The following is a 15,270-nucleotide window of genomic DNA, read 5'->3' on the forward strand; positions in this document are numbered from 1 at the left end:
CATAGATAAATGGCTACTTTAGATAACAATAGTTTAATTTTCTGTAATGTTTGAAGGTTTACAAAATGCTTTCTTCATTGGAGCTCTGCTGGGTGGAAATACACAGTGTTTAAGTAACTTAGGGTCACATAGCGGTAAGCAGTGGAAGCAGGATTTTTATTCCCAGAATGAGGGGTAATGTTTTAAGAATATGAACCTCTCAATATGAAGTGTTCCTAAGTCCTTGGTTTGGAAAACCGAACAATGTCATTGTTGAGAACCTATCTTAGGATTGTCCTATCTGACTGCCAGTTATTTGCTCTGTGATCTTGATGGGGAGGCAGATGTGACCCTTTGTGAGGACTTTTTTTTTTTTTTTTTTGTAGACAAAAAGGGAATCCTGAGGTGGAAAAATTCCTAATTTTCAGAATAGAGGAGCTGAGTGCAAATCCCTGCTTTACTTATGTGGCCTTAGGCAAACCACTTATTCTCTTTTGGATTCAATTTCCTTATTTATAATAAAAAGGTCTCTTTTTGGCTCTAAATCCTGTGAGTAACAGTGGTTTAAGCCCCAAAAACCTATTATAGCGGTCTAGCCTCCTGGATATTTGCCCAGAATCCTGTCGGAGCCAGATGAAATGGAGATCAACAGAGTAGAAAATCTTGTTTTATTCAATTTAAATCATCAATAATCTTCACTCAGCATTGTGGTCAAAATAATAAAAAAAAAATTTTTTAAAAACCAACAACCAACACAACAAAGTTTTTTGGGGGAAGTTAAGTATAAAAATAAGACCTAGAGTCACTTAAATCATCCAGTTTTTTCCATGATGCCAGGTTCCCCTTCCTTCCTGTCCAAGGTCCACAGGGCCCATGAGGGTTTTGTCTGTGTTCACAGGGCCCAGAAAGAGCCTGACCATGTTTGGAGAAGGGTGGCTTGGGTGGGGTGATATCAGTGAATCCTGAGCAGGTCAAGATCTAAGAGAAAAGAGGCAAACATATCAATCAGCAGTCATGGGATAGATTGCCACCACTTCCCCTCATTTTGTTTGGCTTCCTCCACCCTCCTGCTGCAACACAGCCTTTCCTCAAGGGTAACACACTATCCTGCTCCTCTCTCCATCCTAGGACGTCAGGATACATTAGACATTATACATGACTCTACCTTGGAATTTTAAAAAGTCTTCTGTAACTCCCTATAATTTCTTAGCTTTGCATTCAAGGCCCTTTCCAAGAAGTCCTCAGCTTATCCTTCCCATGTCCATATTTCCCCCCTCCCTATGTTTGTATTTCCACTTTCTAACATGCTTCCTTTCTTCCCAAATAGTGGGTCACAGAGCTCTCTTGTCTAGAAAGCTTTCCCTTCCTGCTCTCCCAGTCCATAGGTCAAGTTTCACTTCCTTCAGGATATCTCCCTTGTCCACCTCATCTCAATCTGGCCTTGGGCAATAATGGTAATAATAATAATAATAATAATAGTTAACATTTATATAGAACTTTCAGTTTTGAAAAGCAAATATCTCATTTCATTCTTAAAACAATCATGTAGGGAGGTATTATTATTCACATTTTTACAGAGGAGGAAACTTAAGCAGACACGGAGTGTCCTGTCCAGGGTCATACAGCTAGTAAACATCTGAGGAAGGATTTGAACTCGGGTCTAAAGATCCTGTACTGTATCATCTAACTGTCTAATCTTTGAGGTTCACAGACCTAAGAAAGATTTAGCTAAAGAAGGAAGCTCCTGTTTTCATTAAAGTCTTCCTAAAATGTCACATTTTGGCATGAATTTATCCCTTTTTTTAAAGGTCGTGTCAACATGGGACCAAGTCTCATAATGACTGTGATTAAACCACAGATTTGGCACAGAAAGGGGCTCGATAAATCTGTTAATTTTGCTGATAAGGAAACAAAAATCTCAGTTAGTGAATGTCTGAGGTGGGGTTTAAATCCAAATCCTCCTGACTCTAAGGTCAGTGCCCTGTCTATGACTTCATGATTTGGCAGCTAAAATGTAGGTCTGATCTTGGACTGTGAGTCTATCATCCAAGGATCAATGGTCAATGCAGAAGGATTCATCATAATGGTCACCACCAAGAGGGATGGGATTTTTTGGTGGGGGGAAGGAATCCTGGCAGAAAACTGGAATGAGAATCTAAAAAGCCAGTTTCTAGTCCTAGATTAACTACCAACTCAACGTGTACTTTTGGTCAAAATTATTAAATTATTAACTACCAACTCAACGTGTACTATTTGGTCAAATAAATTTAAGAGATTAAAGATCTCTTTGTTGGATCTACCAGTTGATCCTGGGGCCATGTCCCAAGTCAGATCCCTCACTATTCGTCCTTCCAAATTAAGCCTGAGCATGACTTAATAGCACAGAGATTCATGGAGGCAGAAGAAACTGGAGGGTTTGGGGATAGGGCCATCTCCTCACTTGATCTTTGTTCTGCCTACTTTTTTTAAGCTCATAGAAAACCTCAGCACCAGCTCAGAGAGAAACTCCAGACCAACTTAGACAAGTTCCTTGGGCCAGCTTGAGACTATCTCAGGATGAGATCAGAGAGACTCTTGGAACAAGCTCTCTATCCATTAGAGGTTTCATTGAAAGATTCCCATAAAGCCAACCAAACAACATTCATCTCCACCCTGGATCATTTTTCATTCCCTAACCATAACTGGGACTGTCTGGAAATTCTATTTTTCTGCCTTCCTTCTTTAAAGTCCATTAAAAAAGTGTCTCTCTTTTATTTTTCAAAAAATGTTGTCAAAACCAACAGGCGTCTCATGGCCTTTCTGGGAAAACTTCATTCCTAGATTCCTGTTTGTCCTGGCTCCTCTAGAGTGTGGTTGGAGTCACAGAGAAATATTAATAGCCTTGTTTCATTGAACTCTGCAGCTCTTTCCAAACACTTATGTAAAAGGTTTGGAAGAGAGCACGGTGTGGATTTCCACAAAGTGATGGAGTCTACAAGGAGAAAACCTGTCCCAGAAGCCCCAAGGCAAACAGAACGGGCTATTCTGCCCCCTGATTCTCCCATTCTTTTGTTGAGTGGCTTTTCTAGTTCAGTTGCATCTTCTGTGGAAAAGATGTGTTGCCTTTTTCCTCTTTTGGCAGAAGGAGGCAGATCAATGCAGGCCTCCAAAGCCTATGTCTCAGTGGCTGTTGATATCCTTTCCCAGATCACCCCTGACTTGCTTTCTTGGCCCCATGGTCTGCTTGGGCAAAGTGAGACTATGATGAGAAATCTGGAAAAATGCCCTACTTTTCTTCCTCCAATTTAGATAAGCTGTATTTAACTCACTTCAAACTGACTTTAAACTCCAACTTAATGTCAACTGTTGGAGGACTTTATCAGACTATAAGTGCAAGGGGATAGAGTTTCTGTTCTTTTTACTGATCTGGCCTAAGAGCAACTATCTTGGTGGTTAAAGTACAGTGCAAATAAGGTCAAGAAAATAGTGATTTTGAAACCTAGGTGGGTTAATTATCTGTGCTTGGTTTCTGTTAACAGATCGACTCCTAAGGCCCGGTCTGAGCTCCTACCTCAGGTACATCACTGACTGTGGTCACAGACTGCCCTTTAGCACCAACCACCGAATAATGACTAATTTTGACCACAAACTCCCTGACATGCCACAGAATGCTCCCTCATTCTAGCCACAGAATGATTCTGAACTCTGTTAACCGACCAGATCTTTAAGGTTTGTCACAGACAAATCCCCAATCCCCAGGCTGACCCCTCACCTACTAGCAGTTTAATTATAGCCACAGACCCAGCTCCCAACTCTCTAGCCCAAATTACACATTGATCTCCAATTCTGACTGATGATCTGATTGTTTAATTGCCTCAAAAATGCATATAAATGATTATTAGGGGAACCAGATATGAGACTGTGGAAGGCTCAGTAGAGTCTACATTTTACTATGTGGACATCAAGGACCATGATGTTATCTAAAGCAACCAGAGCATGCCTTATGTGTGCTCCAGGTAAGTGATTTCCATAATCACACCTAAGTGGGTTATTCTAACTTCCCTTACTAATTGGGCACTTTATAGGAGAAGTCAGATTTGGGGTCCCGAGTGAATTTCTACTGAATTGAACATGTTTGGCCCAATCATCTACATGATCCATTTCTATAGGATACTGAGAGATCAGATGATCCTGAGAGTATTTTTGGTTTAATTATTTTTAAAACCCTCAAAAAAAAATTTCTCTTCCTCCCCCCACAGCTCCGTGCTTTCTCCTCCTTCTTTGTTTGGCTCACTGGTTTACCATTTCCTTGTACCTCCATTGTTTCCCTACCCAAAGTATAGCTAAGGCAGCCTGAAAGAAGGGAAGAAAGGGGTCCCTTGAGAAGTCTCGTGGGGCTTCTTACTGGGCAATTTTGCAGTTCGTGGTGGCAACATAGCGTCCGGTGTAGTGGATGTTGCATCTCACAACATTGTTGGTAAAGTCAGACTCCTGCACGATGTATTTTGGGTTTACTTGTACCTATGAGACAAATAGGGATGGAAAGAGATGAGAAACTTGATCATCCTCTTTTATTTCAAGTCTTCCTTCCTGATACTTTAGCTCTACTCCATGAAATTGGAATATTATGGAATACAGCAGACCTAGGAGGGATTTAGAGATAACCTAGCCTGATTCTCTTTATTTTAAAGAGAAATAAACCAAGAGCTAGAATGGCAGAACTGGAGCCAGAATTCAATATCTATGACTCTTCATTCAATGGTCTCTCAGCAGTGATTTTACCTGGCCACTCAGATAGACAATGGTGAGAGAAACAATACAAAGCAAAGGTAACAACATTATTCCTTTCCCTCCTTTTCTTAGAAAAATTCAAGGCCTTCCCCAAAACAACCCCATTCTATATTTATGATTCCAGAAGAGACATTTTTTGACAAATAGAACATGCTGCTACTCAAATACCAATGTAAAATAAGCATGATTCATAGATAATGGGTTCCAAGCATTGCCACTATTCACCTGTAACAGATATACTGTCAAATCTTAATATTTTTGATTCTGGTTTTTGTTTTGTTGTCTGTAAGCATGTGTGTGTATGTGCCTTATTTGTGAGCTATTTAAAATAATGTGATTATGGAGTTTTATAGTGCTAAGTTATAAACTTTTAGATGCCAAAAATCATAGCTTACTCATTCTTGCATCTCCACAGTATAAACAATTTTTTAAAAATCTCACTTAATGTTAGTGCCTTCCATCTGCTGATTATTTTCAACTGATCTTGCACAGATCTTGTTTGCACAGTTATTTATGTGGTTTCTCCCCCCTTAGACTGTGAGATCCTTGAGAGCAGGACCTGTATTTTGCTTTTCTTTATATTTTTAGTGCTTATCCTAGTGCCTGGTACAAAGTGGGCACTTAATAAATGCTTGTCAAATGACTGAAAAAATGTACTGGATGAATAAACTTATAAAAGGACACAAAACATTCCCAAGCAGAGATTACCCCAAGCCTGCTTTAATGAATAGTTAAGGGTAGGTTGTTATTAGTACATTAGAGGCTTGTATGTAAATAAGGCAGCGTGTGATGCTGAAAAGTGTACTAGTTTTGGAATTACAGAAGAAGTTGGGCTTAAATCCTGCCCCCAACATGTATTAGTTGGGGGACCATGGGCAACTCACTTCATCCTGATGAGCTTCAGATTTCTCCACTTTCAAATTGTGTGCTTATTATGACGCTGAAATAAGACAATGTAAGTAAGGTGCTTTTCCAACCTAAAAGTACCATATACATCTCTGTTATCACAAAGTTTGTTAAAATAACAAAGCATATTTCAGTGGCTTGAATTTACAAAGCACATTATCTCCATTGCTTCATCTGATCTTTACACCAATATGGTAAATAGGATTAGTATTGTGATCATTTCCTAGCTGAGGAAAATAAGCTCACAGGGATGAAACAATTTATCCAGGAATCCAGCTAGCAAGCCATGGGTCAGCATTGACAATCTGAGACCAGTACAACTTCCTTCTGTTATCATGTTATATTCATCTGTTTAACTATATCCCTCATAATTTCATTTTCATGGTTCATTAGCTCAATAAAAAGTGATGAAGTTTCATAAAAGAATGATTCCAAATTCCACGAGTAGGATTTAAATGGACCTGAATAGAGGGGGCCAACTCCCTTTCATTACCCAGAACACTCAATCTAGGATCTGAGTTGTAAAGCACAAAGTCCTAGTCTCTAGGAGGGTGTTCAGAATAATAATTTTCTGCTCCCACTGAGAAAGAAGGGCTTTAATTAGTTAAGAAGGACGCTTTGACCCAAGGTCTGGGGACTCTGGGATGTGCTACTTACAACAGGCTGTATTGTACCTCCTCTCTGAGGAGGGCAGAGACGCCTCGGGGATGGTTAAGAAGGCCACTTTGCCCAAGGAAGGAGCATAGATCAGATGCCCTTTTTTATCCTTCCTGGTCTTCAGATATCCTACTGTATTTTTAATGTCAATAACACTGCCCACTGAAATGTCCTTGCCAAAGACTTTATTATGCTCTTATGAGGTGTGTGATGTTTAAGAATCTCTTTAGAAAGTATACATCTTGTCTCTCTCCTCCCTCTCCACTCCAACAGAATGCTTTAGTTATTCAGTCGTAAGCATTTGCAGATGAGATGTGGATAAAGCACTGCACCTTTTACTTTTTGCTCAGATGTATCTAGATGCAGAGGCAAGACCCATGTATCTGAGGAAAATGTTCCTTGTTTTCATCCCCCAGTGCTGGTGCCTCTCTTGGTTGTCATGGAAACCTACCTTGAGGATGTAGTTGCCAGGCTGCACATCAGTGATGTCAATCCATTGGCAGTCAATGTCAGCATTGTATGTATCATAGCATCCTGGACTCAGGCCCTGGGAAGAGAGAAATGGAGGGAGAACAGAATTCAGAATTTAGCCTTTCCTTTAGGCTACTCACCTCCCACACTGTGCTCTTTATTCAAATCCTTTTCTTATTGATCCTTATGACTGACTGATGCTGTTCAGGTCTAGTGGTTGGTGGAAGATTGAATCATCTTTTATTTCAAATCTTCCTTCTTGATATTTTGGAATTTCCATGTATTTCATAAAATTGGAATACTATGGAATATAGCATACCTGGGAGGGATTTAGAGATAATCCAGCATGATTTTCTTTATTTTAAAGGGAAAAAACCAAGGCTTAGCATGATTGAATAATTTGCCCAAATTAGTGGCAAAGTTGGGCTCAGAACTCAGAATTTATGACTCTTCTTTCAATGGTCTCTCAGATTTCAAGTCACCTCTCACAGCAGGTCTGGGAAAGAAGACATGGTGAAAGGGCTGACGCCAAAGAGGCTGACAGAGGTAGAGATGTAAGAGAGCACTGAAAGATTCTGAAAAATCAGTAAAAAAAAAAAAAAAAATCAAGTCTTTATACTCAACACTATTTCCCTGGACAAAAGGACAGTAACAATGAAAGAAAAGGATTTCCTGAACGCTCATTGTTAGTTAATCCAGGGATTTGTAATCACTGGCCACTTCAATCTTCTCGGTTTCATGGACCCCATTAAATTCCTAAAACATTTGCAAGATTCCCAGCCATCCCTTCTCTATCCTCCTCCTTATCTCTTTCCTAAAACATTTGGAAGATTACCAGATCAGCCCTTCTGTTTTCTTCCTCATCCCTTATTATTAATTCTTACAAACCCCTTACATTAATCAATCCCTCAATCTGTTCCACATTACTAAGTAAACAGTGAGTGCTCATTAAAGACACTGATTCATGCAACTGCTTGCACGTGTCAGAGATAGATTCAGACTCATATTCTATCCACTAAACACAGTGTTTCACCAGAAAGGACCCATAGACCTTTCTTTAGCTTTTTCTATTGGACAGAGCCCCTTTCATACTTCCATCACCTTCCCACTCTTCCCCTCACTGACCTGTGTGTGGGAAGTACAGGCATAGCGTTTCAGGTTGCCAAAATCGCACGTGGTGTCCTCTAGACAGAAGCTGGCCTTGTGACCCTCAGCTACTTTTCTGCCTGTGGTAGCATCCAGCAGGTCATAGTGGCTGAACTCATCCATGCTGTGATAATGCCTGCAAGGAACAGATGCTCAGCCATGGCTTGCTATGCAGTAGATGCCACAGTGCTGACCAAGGTGCTGAACAAAGATCCAGATAATAATAGAGAATCACTAGCCTCTGTGGTCCAAGGGTTGTTTCCCATCCTTCTTCATTTCCCCCTTTACTTGCCTTTCCTAAATGATGGGCTGATGAGACAGAGACTCGGGTATTAATAGAGAACCCCCAGCATCTGTGGTCCATGGGTCTTTTCCCTTTATATCATTGCTGGCTGCTTCACTTTTCCCTTTGTCCATCATCATATCTGCCTTTCCAAAAAGATGGGCTAATGAGACAGAGTTTTCTGCCTGCTCTTTGGTATGAATGTGGGAATCAGATCTTTCCCAATAGGACTTTCACACACCTTCACCCAAATTTAGTAACCTCTTACTTTTTCCTATCATCTCAGCATCCCTGGGACCCATACTGTTCCACACTGTCTTAAGCTTTCTTTTTGATATCTACATATTTTGCCCCTTTACTTTAATTCACATTAAATTTTCACAAGGGTCTTGAATGCCTTATTTCTTCAAAATATTCATGATTTCATTGATGTCTAAACTTTCTCCCCTGCTCTTGATAATGTAACAACATGAGTTGTTATAGCCCTCAAAATTTTTATCACCTGGTGGTCAATCTTCTGATGTAGAGCTTTCTCTACATTTAATTAGACTGGTTCTCTGCTGCCAGTCATATATTCTTGGGCCACACTCAAAACTTTTTCAAGGTATATGTATAACCTTTTCAAGGTTTCACTTTTCAAGTTGGTAGCAACTTTCAGAACATTTTCTTCATAACCCCAAGTCAGTATAAAACATTGAGAGTCAATTTTAGCCTAAGATATAATTCTCTACAGATGGAATTTCAGCTCACTAGAAGAAATATTTTTGTACAGTGGGAAAAACCTTCCTGGTACCCTTTGTATCACATGACAAAGGCAGTTATTCTATATTAGAGTTGAAGTACCTCTACCAGTAGTTTGTTATAATATGCAGATGTTCCTTTTCTGAATCCAGAAGACAAACAGGTACATAAAGGCAGAAAAAAGACTCCTCCAATAGGAAGGCTGGCAGAATGTCTAGAGGTATCTTTCCTTCTGCCTTCTGCCTATATTTCCCTAATCCCTTTCTGTTGCTTCTGAGAGCCATGACTTACTGGTGACAGCTGTGCCATTCCCAGGTGTGGCGGGGCCGATTGGGCAGAAAGTCAGCTGAGCCCTGGTTCTTCACTCGTTGAGGAAACCTCAGTAAGACACGTACATCATAGTCCGTAGCCTCAGGGCTATAAGCAGTGCTGGAGGGAAAAGAACAGGGAAGAATATCAGGGGAATTATCACTATTACCACTGTCACCTTGACCGAACCAATGATTTCACTGGTATTTATGGGAAATATTAGGGGACTTACTCTTGGAAGAAATAGTCTCAACTTTAATTAAGTCTAAATATTCACTGAAGATCTGTGTACATGGCACTAAAATATGGGCTGGGGAGATGGATGATATGAATCATGCTCCCTACTTTTATGTAGCTTACAATCTAATAAAAGATAATACATGTGCACAGATAAACATAACATGAAGCAGAATGTTATTGGTATTAAGGGGAGTGATATCCAAAGTACAATGAGAGACTTAAGGAAAAAGATCATGAGATCACAAATCTAAGATGGAAAGGGAAATAAGAAGCTAGCTATTCCAACACTCATTTTACAGATGAGGCTGACTTGCTATAGTCACATGGCTTGTGAGCTCCAGGAGCTGGAATTAAGCTCAAGTCCTCTGATGAGAAGGTGAGTGATCTTTCCACTGTACCACAGTGCCTCACTTAAGAAGTGTTTGGGGGGCGATCTGGGAACACACTGTGGAGGAAGTGAATCCTGGATTGGTCCTTAAAGAAAGGCAGAGATTTTAATGGTTGGGAATCCATTCCAGGAAGGGGGCCAGCATGAACCTAAACAAATGTCCATAGATGGAAAAAAATCATCATAAGAATAGAAGATAGCAAATGGTCCAAATGGTGAAAACAGCACTTAGAATACTACCAACACCTCCATCATGATGGCTAAACATTGCCAAAGAAGTAGCAATGGCAAAAAAATTGGAAATGGAGCCAGAGGTTTGGGAGGTATTATTCCAGCAAGTTATCTGGCTTCTTTGGGTTTTAGTTATCTCATCCATAACATGAGGTCCAGATGGCTTCTATGTTCCTTCTGAATTCTACACCATATGATGCAACATGGTGTGATGGCTTAGTGATTTAGAGTCAAAAGACCAAAGTTTGAATTCTGGCTCTGCTACTTAACACCTGTGTGAATTTAGGCAAGTCATTCGGCCATTCTAGACTCAGTTTCCCTATCTGTAAAATGCAGAGGTTGTATGAGATGAGTCCTAAGGTAACTTCTAGCCCTAACAGTGCGTGTTTCTGTCATGCAGTTACATGGAGCCAGATTGTAAAGAACCTTGAAGGCCAGAGTTTTACTTAGTAGACCACAGAATCACTGAAGGTTTTAGAACATTCAAGGAGTACCCTATCTAGATATACAAGAATCCTACACATCAGAACAGCAGAGGGAGAGAAAAACTAAGAAATTCAGAGACATACAAACATTAAAGCCAGGATCACCAACTGAGGATTCCGAGTCTGAAATATTCATAGGTTTCTTTAGATTTCTTTTATTAAACTAAAATCTTCTATGTTGTTACTTCTACTAACTGGTCTTAGTTCTGTCCTCTGGGGCCAAGAAAAACAAGGTTAATTCATTTTCCATTGGCTAGCTCTTTTAATACTTGAAGAAAGCTATATCATATTTCTCTAAGTCTTTTCTTCTTCTTCAGCTAAAGACTCCCAGTTCATCCAAAAGATCTTCATATGGCATGGCTCCCAGTCTCCCCACCATCATGGCTACCTTCCAGTGGAAGTGCTTCAGTTGGACACAGCCTTTTTAAAAAGTGGTGCACCTAACTGGAAGCAATTATCCAAATGTAGACAGCATAGTATGGCTTTAAATTCCCTTGATCTGGACCCTATTTTTCTATTAATGTACCCTAAGACTGAATGAGTTCTTTCAGTTACCATGTACATTGCTGACTCATAACTTTACATCTATTAAAACAGTTGGGTTCTATTTGTACTATTATCTATTCATGTTTTTCAGTTCTGTCCTTGTGTGGTTGCCTTTCTGAAATGAAGACTAGGATTTCAAATTATCCTTACTGCATTTCATTTTATTAGATTCAATCTATTTTTCTAGAGATCTCATCACTTTAGTAGCAACTTTTTCCCTTCCCCATAGGCGTTTACCCCACCTTTCAAATACTAATCTTTACTAATCTATTAATGTAATTATATATTAATCATCACTATTTTTTGTGAGATATTGGGGATTAAGTAACTTGCTCAGAGTCACACAGCTAGGAAGTTTTAAGTGTCTGAGGCTGGATTTGAATTCAGGTCGTCCTGACTCCAGAGCCAGTGTTAACCATCACTATTTAGATCTGATAGCTTAACTATGTAGATTTGACTGGTTAATAATCCTTTAGGCTGCACCTTGCTGTGTATACACAGGGATTCTGTTGGAAACAAAATTCTGAACCCCCAAAAGGGCACAGCAAATGAACAAGCTCAGGATGAGTAGAGCAGTTTAAGCTTTTAACAAGCTCCTGCAGAAGCAGGTGGAAACTCCATGATTTCACACACACATACAGAAGGGAAAATGAGCTTTTATACTCTAAAGTTAGTCCTACTCTTCCCTTCAGAGTTCTAGTAGGCCCAAGCCCTTACAATCTTCCTTATCCACACTTTACATGTTGCTCCTAGACATGTTTCCCTTTCCTGGTCATACATCCCATGTTCAAATATGGGTGACTAATCCCACTCTCAGTTAATATGTATGAAGTTCATTAAGCATGTGTAGTTGCTAAAAGCTTGGATTCTTTATTCTAGCTCATTTTAGCCAACTTTCAGCCTAGGCCCCTTTATCAGGAACTCTATAATTTAGCTAGTTTCTTGACTCACAAAGTGATTAGTTGGAGATATTTTAAGAAGATGCTTCACCCCTCCTCCTTGTCCTTCTTTGCACTGTTTGTGGAAACCTAATTATCAACATTTTTTACAATATTATGAGAGAAATTGTCAAAAACTTTCAGAAATTGAAGTATGTTAGCTATGATACTCTACTGATCTGCAAATCTAGTAAATCTATTTCAAATGGTAAACACTATCAACCCACCATGAGTTATTCTTTTGTGTGTGTTTGCAATGAAATATTTAATTTAACTAAGGAACTGACAATCATTAACAAATATGACACAGAATTTTCCAATATGTTTGGGAAATGAAGTAATAAAAATTGATAATAATTACATTAATTCCAAAGTAATCTTGGGCTTCTTTACTCTTCATTTAAAAATATTTTATTATTTTATTTATTTTTTAACTTTATTATTATTGTATTATATAGATGTTGATATATTAGAATAATATATAAATACATAAACATTATGCTTGTTATTTCTATATTATTTATGAACTTTAAATATCAAGAAAACCTTGCGAATGTTAGAATGTAAGCCCCTTAAAGGGAGAGGCTGTTTTTGTTTCTGTCTTCTGCCAGAAAGCTAGCCTGGCTTAGTGGACAGAGATCTGGCCATAAAGTCAGAAAAACCCATTTGCCTTGATCACATAAGGCATGATGGCTGCATGGTCCTGGACAAGTCATTTAATTTCTCCATGTTTTAGTCTCTAAGATTATATGTTGCAGAGAGTTGTTGACCTCCAGTGGTAGAGAAATTTTCTTCATTTGGAAGTTCCCTACAGCAATGAATGAAATCAGAAATGCATTTCCTATTTCCAGTGCCTAATATAGTGCCTGTCATATAACAAGTACTTATATATGCTTATAATATTGAATACACTTATAACTATTTACATGTAAACATTAACTTATATGTTCCTATATGTCCATAATATCTTATTGGTCACTTTCTCCCTGTCTACTCCATAAATCCATATCTGTTCTTGGCTAATCATCTCAGTCTTTTGTATATTCTTTATTTCTTTCATATAGTTGTAGAATGGTTCTGATTTTTTCAATTTGTATTCAACCTTTCTAAATTTCATGTTCTTCAAATTTCTGATACATATAATATAATATTACTTTATATCACCATATTTTCTTCCTTACTCCCCAACCATTGAAATGTAGTTTATTTAAGGCAAGTCAACAAATACTTAAGTGTGTATTATGTGCCAAGCACTGTTCTAACCAGTAGGATCCCAAAAAAAGACAAAAATAAAGTCTCTGCCCTCTAGAAACTCATAGTCCTCTGTTGTTTGTTCTTCATCCTTTAAGAACACCATGACATCAGAGAGATGAAGCCATGACATGCAAATAAATTGGATTAGAGGGAAGAATAACAGTGCAAGGTCACCAACCTCAAACTTCTCTTAGATATAAATCAGGACAACTGGAGATGGCCCAGGATACAGTGCGAGACCTTGGCCTTTTAAGCTAACAGATCTCAGTTTGATTGAGGCAATGGCCAATTAGTGATTAAGACTAAGTAAGAAAAAATGAAGTCCCCAAAATGGCTCTTTTTTATAGTCAAAAAAGAAATACAGAAAGAACTTGCCTACCATCATAGCATCATAAAAATAGAAAGAACCAGAGCTGGAATTCAAATTCAGATCCTCAAACCCTAAGTTCATTGCACTTTCTTTACAACCTCTACAAAAACACATTGGTATTTTGGTTAGTATGACATATAATTTCCAAAGTACTTTAAAATAGTCTTTTTAATTATGTTGACCAGACCCATCTATGAACACTGAATTTCATTCCTATTATTCAGATCTTCTTTTATTTGCCAAAATATTTTTAAAACTATTTTTATAAAAATAATATGTCTAGACATACATTAATTTATTTCTAGACATATACATAAATGTAGATTTATTTAGTATTGTTGTAAATTGAGGTTTTACTTAAAAATAATAGATTATTATTCTTGAATGGTGATGTTCTTGTTCAGTCATGTCTGACTCTTCATGATCCCATTTGGAATTTTGTTAGCGAGAATTCTTGTTTGCCATTTCCTTCTTCAGCTCATTTTACAGATGAGGAATTGAGACAAACAGGGTAAAGTGGCTTGCCCAGGTGATACAACTAGTATGTGTTTGAGGCCAGAATTGAACTAAAGAAGTTGAATCTTCCTGATTCTCAGTCTAGTGCTTTATCTACTTTTGCCCCATCTCTGCCCCCATTCTTGAATGATAGTATATGAGAAAACAAACATTTGTTTATTGTCATTATATATTGTGCAATTGGTGATGGATTTTCTATGTAAACATTCATGTCATCTGAAAATAATGATAATCTGATCTCCTTTTGTACATTAATGCATTTATTATTGGAATTTCTAGCATTTCTAATATCACTGAATAGAAATGGCTAAAATTAGGCATCCTTGTTTCATCCCTGTTTCTTGTAAAAAATACTTCTCATGTTTCTTTATTGCATATAATGCTGTATCCTACTTTATATAAACATTTCTTCTGATGTTCAGGGATAATAATTTTAGTCTTTTTTCACAGTTTTCTTTCATTGCAACCATGAATAAATACCTTATTTTACTGGAGGAATTTTAGGAATCTATTGTTAAAAGATTTAAAAATATTTTTCTTTTTAATAGCTTCTGGTTTTCCTTATATTGAACTTTTCTTACATTGTTGACATAAATTTCACTGGGCTAGAATGAAGAAATTTAAAAAATGTGGTGGTATTTTCTATTTGCTAATAATTTTACTTGGAATTTTCACATCCATATTCATTAATGAGTTTGGCCTAGACTTTGTCTTTTAAGTTTTGGTTTTATAAAGTTTAGACTTAAGACCATATTTTCCTCATAAAATGAACTGGTACCAGTCCATCTTTCTCTAAATTTAGCAACATTCTTTGTAACATAGGAATTATTTGTTCTTTGGAGGTCTGGAAAAATTCCCCTGAAAATACCCTTTGATGTAGTAATTTTTTGCTAGGTAATTCTCTGATGATCTGTCTCATTTGTTCCTTTGAAATTTGTTTATTTATCTAGTTCATCTTGTATTCATTTTAACAATTAATATTTTGCAAATTTTACTTATTTTATTTAAAATATCCAATTTGTGTACAGAATTCCTTAATG

The 15,270-nt window shown here is 37.8% G+C and overlaps 1 protein-coding gene across 1 annotated transcript in view; it reads right to left on the reverse strand.

The window, feature by feature from the left end:
- Window positions 1-630: 630 nt before the first annotated feature.
- The window catches only part of LOC127551998 (lysyl oxidase homolog 1-like), a 46,682-nt gene continuing 32,042 nt past the window's right edge, over window positions 631-15,270 (reverse strand). Inside the window, exons 3-7 of the mRNA XM_051982322.1 lie at window positions 9,245-9,382; window positions 7,909-8,065; window positions 6,764-6,859; window positions 4,364-4,479; window positions 631-957 (exon numbers count right to left, since the gene is read on the reverse strand). Of these exons, the coding sequence (XP_051838282.1) occupies window positions 951-957; window positions 4,364-4,479; window positions 6,764-6,859; window positions 7,909-8,065; window positions 9,245-9,382 (514 nt within the window). The 3' untranslated portion in view covers window positions 631-950. The remainder of the gene's footprint in view (window positions 958-4,363; window positions 4,480-6,763; window positions 6,860-7,908; window positions 8,066-9,244; window positions 9,383-15,270) is intronic.

Source organism: Antechinus flavipes, chromosome 2 (assembly GCF_016432865.1).
Source record: "Antechinus flavipes isolate AdamAnt ecotype Samford, QLD, Australia chromosome 2, AdamAnt_v2, whole genome shotgun sequence".
Lineage (NCBI taxonomy): Eukaryota > Metazoa > Chordata > Mammalia > Dasyuromorphia > Dasyuridae > Antechinus > Antechinus flavipes.